At 40.2% G+C, this 14,103-nt stretch overlaps 1 protein-coding gene across 5 annotated transcripts in view; it reads left to right on the forward strand.

The window, feature by feature from the left end:
• Positions 1-1,271: 1,271 nt before the first annotated feature.
• Positions 1,272-14,103, forward strand: part of LOC131130024 (discs large homolog 1-like protein) — a 68,182-nt gene continuing 55,350 nt past the window's right edge. Inside the window, exons 1-4 of one of the 5 annotated variants that reach the window (XM_078789996.1) lie at positions 1,272-1,602; positions 3,768-3,938; positions 4,853-5,708; positions 6,040-6,121. In XM_078789996.1, coding sequence (XP_078646122.1) covers positions 1,584-1,602; positions 3,768-3,938; positions 4,853-5,708; positions 6,040-6,121 — 1,128 coding nt within the window. In that variant the 5' untranslated portion in view covers positions 1,272-1,583. Of the gene's footprint in view, positions 1,603-3,767; positions 3,939-4,852; positions 5,709-6,039; positions 6,122-10,551; positions 11,351-14,103 lie in introns of those variants that run through there. The other 4 variants (XM_058074064.2, XM_078789998.1, XM_078789999.1 and 1 more) reach the window with 4 other exon arrangements.

Below are 14,103 nucleotides of genomic sequence, written 5' to 3' on the forward strand. Positions count from 1 at the left end.
ATGGGTTACAGTTGAGTCTCAGACATTGAATTTAGTATGTTATGGTATGGTAAGAGCCAGCCGTGGTGTAGTGGTTAGCGTTATGGACTTTGGAGCAGATGCCTCCGGTTCAAATTTAGTAAGCATCATTGGTATTCGTCAGGAAGGGCATCCGGAATCAGTACCCGCTGTGGCTGGCGACTCCGTAATCAGAAAAAAGCCGAAATAATTAGCGTGTATGCCACATGGTCAGGAAAACAGGAAGACCTAAGTTCGATTCCCCGCTTGGACATCTCTGTGTGGAGTTGTTCTCCTAGTGCATGCGTGGGTTTTCTCCGGGTACTCCGGTTTCCTCCCACATTCCAAAAACATGCTAGGTTAATTGGCGACTCCAAATTGTCCATAGGTATGAACGCGAGTGTGAATGGTCTATATGTGCCCTGTGATTGGCTGGCGACCAGTCCAGGGTGTACCCTCTTGCCCGAAGACAGCTGGGATAGGCTCCAGCATCCCCATGACCCTAGTGAGGATAAGCAGCATATACTAAAATAGATGGATGGTATGGTTTATTTGTTTCAGACATGCTTATCAATTTACATAAAGGAACATTAGGTGGTTGGAAAAAGCGTTAGAAAATGAATGAATGAATGAAGATAGGATGCTCTGTGATTGGCTGGCGACCAGTCCAGGGTGTACCCGCTCTCGCCCAAAGACAGCTGGGATAGGCGACCCCCGCGACCATAAGGATAAGCGGTAGAATAATGAATGAAAAAGATTTTTGAAAATTAAAATACAATTATAAAAATATAAATAAATATAAATAAAATTATTACAAAAATAGTACATTTATAGTCAAAAGGGACATTAAGTAAAGACAAGTGGAAATAAATATAGAAAAAAACTAAGCTGCTAACAGATTTTAACAGCAGGAAAAAAGTGGCCTAAATCACACACTGAACTTGTATACTTGGTGAAGTACAAGGATGTGGAGGGCCCCAGTGATTTTGCATTTGGACCCCCCCAAATGACTTAATACGCCCCTGACGAGGGTGTGACATCAGAGAGTGGGGTTTACTCCCTGTAAACCAAAATCTATATTGGATTGATTGGGTGTGGATCCAAACCCTTTTATCCGCGGACACAATATGACTGTTTAGCATAACAATGCTGTCAAGCTGCTTATGGTTGGCTCAAAAAGCAGCTTTAACAGTATTTCAAGGTGAGTGTTTAAAGGTGTGTGCTCAGAGGCGTGTTTATCTGCAAGTGTGTCCTTGGAACCGGTCTGACAAGCGTTTTAAGTCACCTGAGAGAAGACCGAAGGAAGACAAGACCTTTTTAAAAGTGAAAGAGTTAACCACTTGAGCTCAAAGTCCTTGCCTTGTTTGAACTCTACATTTGTCTATTTTCCCTCCGTCGCGGTTCGACTATGGTTTTAGGATTTAAGTGAACTTTTTCTGCATTTATTTTTACCGTGTTGAAAAGCCAGGCTGGGAGTTTTTGTCCGTCTGGTGTCCCCGTTTGGAGGCGACAGCCAGTCCCGGGACAGAGGCTGACATTTGGAACGACACAGACAGTCATCGACTCAAGCCTCGGGGAGCGTCACCATGCCTGTGCGACAGAAAGGTACACGTATGTTTTATTTGAATCATGCCGTTGTTCAACTTTACCTGTCAAATGAATTGTGAAGTCATTTTTACACTTTTAAATGTGTCTCGATTCGCGAAACTTACCCCGAAAATCTATTATTGCCTGCAATGTAAACACAAAGTGAAACGTGGAATTGTTTATTTTTGCTCACGCATGCGCCAACACACCGTGTATGCAACACAGGTGGATTATAGTGGCGTTGTTAATGACAGACTTTAACCGCGTCATGAGAAGAGTCTCATAAATGTATAAACTGGCCAGCTCATTAGGTACACCTGTTTCAATTACAGTCAGTAGAAGAGATTATTAAAAGGTGTGAAATTTTACAAAGATAGCTAGAATACATGGTGGGATTATCAGGTATGATTGTTTATTATATTGTATACATTAGGGGGAATTGTTTTATAGATTTACCTCCACTGTTAAATATAAGTTTATTACATCAGAGAGAGTATAACGTAAACATACAATAAAAACATTAAAGGTAATACGTTTATTTGAGTTTCGGTGACTAAAATGCCCTATGACCAGGGTTGTTGCATCATACAGTTTGTGTATAGCGGTGTGATAGTAATGCTAAGACTGCACTGGGCCGGCACCACTTGGTGCCAATTTGCGGCAATGCAATTTGCTGTGGAGCCTAGTGGCGTGCAGTGGCTCAAACTGCCTCCCAACTGGCTCGTGGTGGCCCGTAACGGCGGCAAAAATTGAGTTTGCCGGCAAGAAAATTTCAAAATGTTAAAAGTCTTTGTTGCGCCACTTGCATCAATCAATCCACCAAGTGGAATTGTTGCAAACAATCCGCCTATTGGAATCCACTGGAATGTAACGGCGCGAGCCAAGTTGCACCAATGATGCTATGAGTCCACTGGGTTGGCGCCGGTTGGCCACATCGAGCCACTTTATGCCAATCACATAATCTTTGGTGCCGCGGGTGGACTCCTAGCATAAATTGTCTATACCTCTACAATGAGTGGACAACCCAGGGTTTTTAGCTCCTTGGCCAGTGCTGTTCGATTTAACTCATTCGGTGGGGATGTGTGGATGCTGGTTTGGTCCCCGGCATTTTCAAGGCTGGACCACTGTCATTGTGCACATCTGAGAAAGCATTTTGATCCGCTCCACTTTGCAGATAATCTCTAAATCCTGAAAGTTTCAGCTCCCGCTATAGACTTTTAAAAATGGGATTAAGGTCCAGACTCTGGCTAGACCACTCCAAAATTGTCTTCTTGAACATGCTTTCTGACATAATAGTCAAGGTTCAAACAATAGGGTCAACAACTGTTTCTTTTTTTTTCTTTAGATTTGTTTTCTTCTTACTCACTTTCAAATTCTGACTTGAAAAAGAGAATAATTAGGGGTGCACAATATTATGACGTCATACCGAGAAATCCAAGAACATAAATAAAATAACTCAAGATAACCGATATTAAAAAAATGAGGCTAAATTACCCGTACTGTGCCGTAAGTGGGTTAGCATGAGCATATCAAGCACTCCTTTTCTATGACGGGCTACTAAATGTCGTAACGTCCTCTGAGCTCACTTGTAAACAAACATGCCATCAATTGTGAGGGATTTCTCACTAACATATTTGGCCAAATGCTCTGTAAACATTCAGTGATGATGGAAAAAAACTGGTCAGCCACCGGATGCCCGGGGCTTGTTCCTATCACTATCACTGTGCATTTGAAAGGTGCAAACTGTTTACCAGAGAAGACCTGATGCCGAAATTCTATACCGCTTATTAATTTAGCGTTTATCTGTATCGACTTGGGGAAAAAAATGTGCATCCCCAATAATAATGCTCAGTTTTAGTTGACACTGTTTTGACTCAACATAACAATTAGCTACATTCTCCACATTTTCCATCTCAGTTAAAGAACAAAATGTGCAACCTGTTCAAGGTGTGGTGGGTGGGTTAAGTAATACTTCCACAACCCAAATTCTTTGACTATTTCCACAACAATATCAAAGGGGAGATAATGGCCAGAAAAGCAGTGACTCTGAAAATATTAGGTATAAAATTGAACATAAATAAATAAAAATATCTTCAGTTCACTCATCAGACCTGAAGATATACTTTGTTGATAATAATTGTATCACTGTTATTTATTATTCTATATGTATGTGTTTTATTTAGATGCTCAACGAGCCCTAGAGCTACTCCAGCAGTATCGGGCCAAATTAGATCAGAGGCAGCAGAACCGGAACCAGATAAAACAGTGCCCCGTTGAGGAAGACCACCAGTTGCAACAGTCTCTGGACAGAGTTATCAGTGTGTTCCAAAGCCAGCTGTTTAGTGCCCTGCTTGGTAAGTATTTCTTCATATGTTTAGCGACTCAGCGAGTCACGACAACTACGGTGCAGTGCTGTATAATTTAAATACCAGTCGCTTGTTATCTCTGGATTTATGTGTGGCTTTAATTGTTATTGTTGAGCTTTTGTTTGGTATGGGAAATCGTTTTTAAGTTTGACCTATGAATGGTACTGTTGTTTTGGAAGTATAGTAAGTGGAAGAAGAAAATAAGTTGTTACTTTGTGTAAAATGAAACAAATTAGATGTAATGTGGACACACAAGGTCAACTACTCATTGGCAAAAAAACAAGACACCGTCTATGTGGCTGTATTGATGATGATGGATTTCCAGTGTGATTTCTTGCTCTGACAATGACAGATTTATCGACTTTATATATTTTCACTTAATATGCAACATTTCACACACAAGTATGACTTTGCATTTGATTTATTCTACAGTAAGACAAAAAAAACTGCTGCAATAACGTTTTACCGCAACTTTCCTAGAAACAACTCTTGTGATGTGTGAAATGTTTTTTTTGTGGTGTAAAACATTCTGTTTGCCACAGACTGGTATGATGAATAAACCTAGTGTCATCTGTTGCTTCAGGATAAGATAAGACATGCAGTCTTTACTTGAGAAAGGCGATATGATGATACATTGTCAGCTGAGTAAAATAAACTGGCCACTAGAGGCCACTATTGTTGCAGTTGTTTGGGATGAGAATCATTGCTCAGAAGATGCAGTCACCAGCAAACTGCCTCACAATTGCAAGGTTGAGATGGTAATAAGGTCACCTGGCCTACTGATTTATTGACCAAAATCAGCATCAATAATCATCTTCTAATGCCTTTGTAAATAATAATGTCAAATAAAAAAAATCACTATTTATTGATCAAATTTGTTTTTAAACTTTATTGTCTTCCAGATATTCAAGAGTACTATGAGTTTACTATTGTTGCTGACAGCCAGTGTTCACCTGATCCAACAGCGGACACAGTAACATCACCCTCCTCCGACGACAAAGTGCCAGAAATTTCAGCTGCGCCAGTGCCCACCTCAGGTTCCACGACCCCTCTAACCCATGGTGGAACATCCCAGCCCCAATACATATCTCCAAAACCCAAGTCTATCAAATCCCCTGCTCCTCCGATTCCGACACCCACAAAAAAGCCCTCTTCCCCTCCACCACAGTCCCAGTCACAACCAGCCAAAGTCAAATATCGGGCTCCGCCTCCTCCAATACAGGATGGATCCTTGAACTCCATCGTCAGTGAAATTCCTAAGCCCTCATCCTCCTCTGCATCTACAAATGCAGTCACCGAAAAAGGTGTGGCCTCCTGCACAATCCCTTCATCAATAAAAACCCAGAATCAGATATCACCAAATGATGCAAACACACATCTTGATGCCAACACAACCAGTGTTTCTTCAGATTGCTCCTTAACAATTGCCGATCAACAAAAAAGTCCAGCCACTTCTGCCGATCTGGCGACTGTTTCAAATCTGGTCCTGGGTACAATCCAAGGCTTAGTGTCTCACACTACTCCTGACAAACACAGTCAATCCAGCACCGCTCCTCACACCAGTCCAACTACCAACACAGTCACAGATGCTACCCTCTTCACGTCAACCACCAAGGACCCCGGATTAGGCAAAAACCCAGACTCAAGCAAAGATACTCCCAGAACAAGTCCAGTGACATCCGGTCAAGGAAAACCCATATTTGGTATCCACAGTCCAACCAGTCCCTCTGGGCCACAAAGCAAAGGACCCCATAAGAGGTATTTATACTTGATCAGTGTATAAATGTACTAATAAAATCATGTACAGTAAATGTTACATTTGAACTGAACTTTAGTTTAAAAGTTGGAGCCTGACGTCATGACTGATGCACCATTATCATTATCAGCAGAAAGATTGATACCGATATGAACCAATATCTCATTTTTATGCTGGCTGATATTATGGGACATCCTTACTTTTAAGAATACAACATAACAGACATACGTTCATATGAAATATATGAAAAAATGAATTATGAACATTATACATCCATCAATTTCTTATATCCACCTTTTTTTTTTTTACAATTTGTCTTCCTAGTGTAACCAGTCCCGGGCCACTACAAGTCACCTCCTCTCCCTCTAGTCCTGATCCAGCCAGTCCCAGTGCTGCTCCGAGCCCAGGAGTCACGGTAAGATGCTCTGGTTCATTGGTTTAAGAGAAAACCAGAATTCAAGTAGTGCTGTATGTCATCAAGAAGAGTTTTGCTGCACTTTAGCTGAGAAGTGAGCTAAAAAGCTTTGGACGAGTGCTTTGTTCTAGGAAACATGCTGTTTGTGTCTGTGGTGGTTGTTCCAAAGAACAAAGTGTGCTTTTAGTTCTGAAAGATCATCATGTCGGCGACGTTGTAGATCAGGGGTCGGGAACCTTTTTGGCTAAGAGAGCCATGAAGGCCAGATATTTTAAAATGTGTATCTGTGAGAGCCATATACATTTTTTTAAACATTGAATGCAATAAAAGGTGTGCATTTTATTATAGATATAATGGGCTCTAATTACGTAGACCAGGTACACTACCCCACGCCAATGGGGTGTGGCCAGCACACTTTCGTGAGCAGCGCAGTGTCTAATAATAAATCAAATACTTGTTGCCATTAATACAACTTCTGTTGCTGCATAGTTTTGCACTGTACTCCATAGACGTATTTCATTCTTTTGGCCATCTTCGTCAGAAGACTTGGTTCTGCAGCTTTAGCTATTTGACTAAAGGAGGAAAGTTTACATTTACATGTTTTTTTGACATCTCAATGACCGAGGTAGACTACAGCATTACCCAGTAATAATCAAGTTTTGGTGTTTGACCTGGAAAATATCATCAGGAAAGATAGATATGGTTGGCCGTATTGCAGCAGAATATAGATGGACGAATTAAAATGCATAAGAAAGTTGTTTATTTTGAATATTATTTTTAACAGTCATTTCTGTGATGGTTTACTTTAAAATGTTAGCAAAAATACATTTTTATTGTGGTAAGAAATGCTTGAGAGCCAGATACAGTCATCAAAAGAGCCCTACCTGGCTCCCGAGCCATAGGTTCCCTACCTCTGTTGTAGATCCTCTGTTTTTCTGTATGTGTTTTTTGAGGGTGGAGAGGCAGCTCAGAAGTGGGAAAGATGTGTTGTTAATATTGTTACAAGAACTGCTGTATGGTGATGGATTGTGTTGTTGTCCTGAGCACTGATTTAAACACAAACCTGGGTGGAAGTGGAGTAGGACGACAACGACAAAATAGAACATGTAATTCTCTGTACGCCTTCGCCAATAGTAAAAACAATGGTAAGAACAATGCTTTTACTTGAACATACGGCAATGCAAATTAAATAGAACATTCATGTGGTTATTTTTATCACTGTTGTTGTTCACTGTCTGACGTCTGTGCAGGCAGTGTGGGTTCGGTCCCCACTCAGTGACTGTGAATGGTTCTAAGTCTTTATATGTGCACTGTGATTTACTAGCGACCAGTCCAGTTGCTCCAACACACCCTAGAGCTGCACTGGACAGTGGTATAACATGGATGGGTGGGTAGATGTTTTGCAGCATCATCTTGATGTTTTGCAGCATTATCTTGAAGTTCAGATAAACTAACAACACATTCACATACACATCTACACGCACTAACACATTCACGCACCATGTTGGCAATCATTCAAATAGATTGTGAGGTTTCATCGAGATAATGACATTTATCTCATCAAGATAATGGATTAAAAACAGAAGGTGTTCACTTAGATTAAGACTGATAGATTACTGCTGCGATATTTAAATACACGTGCTCTTAATCTGCTTGATTAAATTATTCCGCCCATCATCATCTTTAACCCGTCTCAGTTTGTCTCATTTGTTGTTGGTAAGTTATTCAAATCTGTATGTGTAAATAACTATGCACTGTGAGTTTAACTAATTTGTAGTTTTCCTATGTTGATTTTTGCATTCTGATTTAATACCAATATTCTCTACTGTGTCATATCAATAGTATTTTCCTAGAAACTTTTAATTTATCAGTGTGTTGATGGTTGTTGTTGGCCTCTCGTGCTCCAAGAGAGCAAGAATCTCTCATAAGAAGCTTACTATAGGCTGCTTATGGACTTTACTGACGTGGAGCTATTTAGGGACAGACAAAGAGATGAGGGGAAAAAATGAGCGTGAGACTCTTCAAGACTCTTCCAAACTGGCGCCTTGCATTCTAACCGCGGACATGGGCATGGGCATACTGACAGCGAGGACAGGAGAGAGTCTACCAATCAGCTTTAAGACTGCTGAGCACACAACTTTCTATCTGTAGCAGGACTATATTTCCGAACCAAGAAAGTTCCTGTGATCACTAAGGATTCTGGACGTGTTGTGAAGAATTGGAGTAAGTCTGTATGTAGATGTTGGGATGACCCTGCCTGTTGTTGGTCTGATACCACAAATGCTTGGTGTCAAGACTCATTCATTGTAATGTACCTTCATGTATTTTTGGTACCGTTGGTTTTAGTAATTGCTTATTAGCAAATAGATGAAGTTTGAAAAACATTAACACATAAAACAAGCGTGCACAAACACAAGCACAGCATGCAAGATCCTTCCTCATGCAGTCATCCCGTTTAATATACGTGAAACTTTGCTTATCTTTGCATATTTGGGATTCAGCATTCGTAACCCCACAAATTTGTAGATTTTTATTGGAATTAATGTTTCTTAAAAAAAATATTATTTTTTCCTCCCGAAATACGTTACGATTTATTTACAAAAAACATGTCTCATTTAGCTTAAGTTGGTAATAATTAATAAATACATGATATTAAAGCACAATGCATGCCCTGCGACCCCAGTGAGGGTAAGCGGCATAGGAAATTGGTGGATGGATAATATATATATATGATATTATATTCTATGATATTAGATTTGCATACTGTAATTGCAATGTAAATATATTTACACAAGTGACAATTGTAAAATAGTGTATTCAAAGGTGTTGATGGGCTGTATGTACAGAATGTATAAAAAGTAGGCATAATGTTGTGTTTTATGTCATATATATTTTTTTCAATAATATTTTCAATATTCAAAAGAAGCATGTTCTGCTTCTCTGAAACCTTAAGGTTTCTAGGTAAACAGTAGGAGCCAAATTTAAAAAAAATATGCTCATGAAAAATGAACAAAACTAGTAATTATGTCCATGGATGTGAGGTATGAAGTTTTTTTTTCATTGGATGGTTTTATTAGACACTCAAACACACACACACACACACGGCCATGCACACACTCACACACACATGCACACTGCATAGTTATTTCCGTGCTGGCTGACCTACAAATGTTAACATGTAGTGCATGCCTGTAAGGCACATGAGGTTGCATTCTCTCTGTCACTCTTCCCCTTTTAATTTGTTTCCCTTCTTACTTTTTCCTCAACCCTCTTCTTTAGTCAGCCATAATATTAATTATAACTATACTTAATGTTATAATTAATGTTATCATAATGTTATGGCCAGAGCGCCTTTGGCAATAGCAGGTGTATTCACTTGTGTGTGATGCATGAGCGTGAGCCAGCTGCTCATTGCCAATCAAATAAGATAAAACTCATCTCTAAGACTTTTCCAAGACATTATCGTCATGCCAGTAAATTGAAACGCTCCAGTTTCCTGTGAAGGCACGAGACCTCGTATTTACACCTCTTTTTAAGTAGGCTTATAGTGTAAAAAGAGGAACATACACTCCCTACTGCTTTCATGTCTTTGCATTATTCATTTGACTTGTCCACCTGCATCATTTTCTGAACATCGACTCTTTGGTCTTGTATTTGCAGCCTGTATCTGTGCAGGAAAACAACCATCCATGGCATATTTACACATTACCAGCCAAGTCTTGTGGATGCTTTTGCATCAGCTGCATGCTTTTCATAAGCATGCATCTATTTTATTTTTTTTGTTTCAAAAAATACATTAAAATGTGAGTTGCTGGCACCGACATTATTCAAGTATGAATAAAGAGAATTTAAATTTGAGTATGGTATGGTATACACCAGCCATGACCAAATGGCAGACCTCAGTCCAGAACTGGACCTAGTGATAGCTCCTTACGGACCCGAAACCAATTAAGTGAATGACAAATATAATAATAGCATATGGTCATGCTTGCGGACCAATCATAGCGGCAGTTTGCGGGCGTAATTACATCAGGCATCAGTAATTAAGTTTGATATTCATATGAGTCAGTTTGGTGCAATTTAAGGCAAAATAACGTTTGGAAAAAAATTGCATCAGTCCGTACCTTACTCAATTTTAATTGAAGACCCCTGGTATACATGTATACTGTAGTACTCATATAGAATAGTGCTGCCTGCCTCTCAAAGCGCCCCCGTGACACTCCACTATTTGAGAAGCACTGCACTAGGTAATGCTCAAGCATTAAATAACATGAGTCAATTTTTAATTATATTTATCTACTGGAAGGACGTGTCTCAGCCATTGAGCGTCTCATTAACTTTTTAATACTTTACACATCTTCTCCTTGAACATGATGACCATTCAGGTCAAAGGATGCAGAACATTGCTGCCACTCGCAGAGGGGAAGAAAAGTTGAGAGGAGGCAAGATATGGTATTAGAGACATTAAATTCATTTCCTCATGTCTCTCTATGCAGGTCGGATTCTTTCTGTCCCTTATTGATATTGCAGTTGAGAGGCGGGCCAAGAGAGGCAGTGAAGCATAGAACACGGGGAAGAGAGAGCGAAAGAGAGAGAGTGGGAGAGACAGTCACAGAGGGGAGAGAGGAGAAAATCGAGGGGGAGAGAGAGAGAGGAGCATAGCCATACAACGACAGAGGCAAACATTCAGATAGTGAGAGAGGAGATGGATGACTGGGACAGCTGCTGCAAAGAAGGACAAGAGAGACCACATCTATACTGACACTTGCATACAAGGACTTATGCACACACACACACACACAAATGCTGACAACAACAGCACACACACGTGCTGACATTTTTTTAAAGCCATACAGTGAAGTAGATTGGCCATGTTTCTCCATGCCTCCTAACAATCTTTGAGGATTATGCTGATGAAGATTATGGTGAAGATGAGAACGAGCGAGAGGGAGAGGATGCTGGCCTGCCATAGCTGAGGACCACACTCAGGCGGTGGGGGGGCAGGGCGGTGGATTGTGGGGCAGGATGGAGCATGGCTTCAAGAAGTCATGCATGTGCGTTTGTGTATGTTTGTGAGTGCGACTGTATGCCTGTGTCTATGTTGAATGTGTGAGTGCAGGCGAGGATGCCCCCCCAGCGCAGGACTAGCTAGCTAACGTTAGCCACATGTTGTGCCACTGCAAAGTAGCATGCACCAACAACACCATATCTCTGATGTTTGGATGCAAGGTAGGTTGAAAGTTGTGTGTGTGTGTGTGTGAGTGTGCATGTGCATGTTTATTTAAGTACTGAACAGAGAAACTTAACTGACTTTATGAAGTATGTGAGGGATTGGTAAAAGTTATCAAAAAGACACATAAGAATCTCTTGTACTTTAAAGTTAAAGTAAAGGTAAATGTTCAAATATTGTGATGGAGTATTGTTATTTTTATACCTGTCTGCAGGCTGAGTTTACAAATGCGAGTGGCACTCAACTGTCCAAAGAAGTAATGTACAAATAAAACACATCAGCTCACCCAGATAATAAATCATATCAAACTAAAGGAGTCAGCAGGCAGAGCAATAGGCTGAACAGGCTGTACAGATGATGACATATTTGTCTGGACTGGAGATTGGGAAATAAACCAGTCTGTCTAAGACGACATAATCGACCGACGAGACCATAGCTATTGCCAGTTAAAAGATTACTGCAGTCCAAACCTTTTAGACTGATATTAGTCTTTATTGTCTGTGTGAATCAGTCAATGAACAAACAAATGCAAAGTTCATGTACTGATCCACAGAATCCGAGTGAGTTCATCTTGTACATAAGAGTATGTGTTGGGGACTCTGTACAACTGTGATTGGATGTTGCACGTGCTGGCTCCTCTTGTTCTGCTAACTTTTGGTGTCGTTCAATGGTGCTCCCATAGAAAGGTTTCCCTTGTGGTAAGTTTGGGAGTTCTTGGTAGTAGGAACTGCGTTTTATCTGTCACAACATGATTAATAAGCAAGAGAGAGCAGATAATGTATTGCAGTATTTTGTGTTGGTAAAGATGAAGTTCCTTCTGCTATCTGCTACAGAGTACAATTGAGGCTCATGGCACTGACTGCTATCATGTTACTATGTATACAGTAATCCATGGTTCATCATGGGTAATTGGTTGCATACATGAGGTGGTAAAGTGGTTGTCTTCCAACTTGAAGGTTACAGGTTCAGTCCTCTGTCCTTCCATGATCATGTTGAAGTATCCTTGGGAGAAATATTGAACGCCCATCCCTAACTGGTGGTGGTGTTCATATGAGCTGGTGACTGCAGATCATTTTTGAATACTTATTGTACATTTTTCTCATTTATAGTTCAGCCACAGAGAGTTTGAATTGATCCATCTTTTATTAACAGTTATCATTGCCAGTCCAGCGTTATATTGAGAGCACACAAAAGACGGGGTGTTTCCAGCGTAAATAAAATTAATCGGCTTTGTTCTTTGGCTGCAAGGCGATGTAATGATGTGTGGCAAGCTGTGTACCCAATAACACTGCAGCTCTGCTTAGCTTTTGGCTTTGGCTTTGACATGATTGTGGTTCCATGAAGTCAACTTGGTTGTGATAAAAGACAATGGCGCAGCATCCCCCAGGGAGCCATGTCATGGACGAAGAAACACGGTATGAGGGCGGTGTTATGTGACATCACGGTCAGGCAAGACTGAAATAGACTGAAATATATCATATATACCATATGTGTGCAAGTAATTTTCCATAATATTTCCCCCTTAACTTGCAGTGGTCATGATCATGACCTTATTGTTCATTTGCAAATGCCTACATCTTGCAACAGGAAGTGATTCATTATTTCAATAATCAATAGGTTAATTCACTATCAAAATTTTAACTTGCAGCCAGAGTATGTAATGCAGCCCGGAGCAAGGCTTGTGTAGAAGGGAAAGCATAATTGAGTTGACTAACTGGGGACTTGCTGAACTGGAAACTGGGAGAGATGAACTGGGGGCAGTGAACTGGCACTGGAAGTGATGGACACACCAAAAGTTACAGTTACAGAATTAGATTAATAACAGTCCACAGTAACAGGGTGGACTGGTGGCAGGGTAGCAGTCTAGTGGCATGAATGCTCCAGGTCAGGGCTGTTCTTCCACTTGGCCTAGGTCACCGTCCTTGCAAATAACCCTTTCCAAATAAGGATGTCCGATAACTTTGGCCACTATTGGCATAAAAATTAGATATTGGTTCATATCAGTATCTGGTTTCTTCTGATGGTCTGGAATTATTTCCAAGTTTCACCTTTGGATTATAAATATACAACTTGAGAGTTCCAGTTATGTTTTGTTTAAGTAATAAGTGACCGGCGTTGACATGCTGAATGGCCCCAGTTTATAATTTAACTGATTGTATTAGTCAAGAGTAGCTGAATCATTACATTGATCGCATGTGTCACCCATGACATAAACGTAATTTTGTAGATGTCATATGACACCAGTCAGCTGACATTGCGCTCCCCTCCTGATTCGGAGGTAAAGTGTACAGATAAACTAACTTAGCAGTAGCTACATAGCAAAAATTGTTTGTTCACTTGTAAAGGCTTCTTATTGTATGTAGAAAAAAGTCTGTTGTTTGATGGCTCAGCTTCGCGTCATGAACTCCATTATGGAACTGAGTTTTCTACACTTTTGTTTTTGAAACTAATATTTCATGATTAATTGAAAAATGTACCCATCGTTTGAACCTTGTTATACCTTGACTTCTGCTGCATTGTTTTTTGCATAATCATTTTAATATATTTTTATAATATATTTTTGAAATATCTTTTGAAATATCTTTTATATTATGTAATGTTTGATAGCAAATGCTAACTGGACTAATACATGAACTGAATGTAGAATGAACACCATGTACTAGGGGTGCTCTGATCGATCGGCCACTGATCGGTATCAGCCGATATCAGTGAAAAAGGACAGTATTGACATCGACCAATACTTTCTTTAAAA

This window comes from Doryrhamphus excisus, linkage group LG4 (assembly GCF_037039965.1).
Source record: "Doryrhamphus excisus strain RoL-2023G ecotype Guam linkage group LG4, RoL_Dexc_Guam_v1.1, whole genome shotgun sequence".
Lineage (NCBI taxonomy): Eukaryota > Metazoa > Chordata > Actinopteri > Syngnathiformes > Syngnathidae > Doryrhamphus > Doryrhamphus excisus.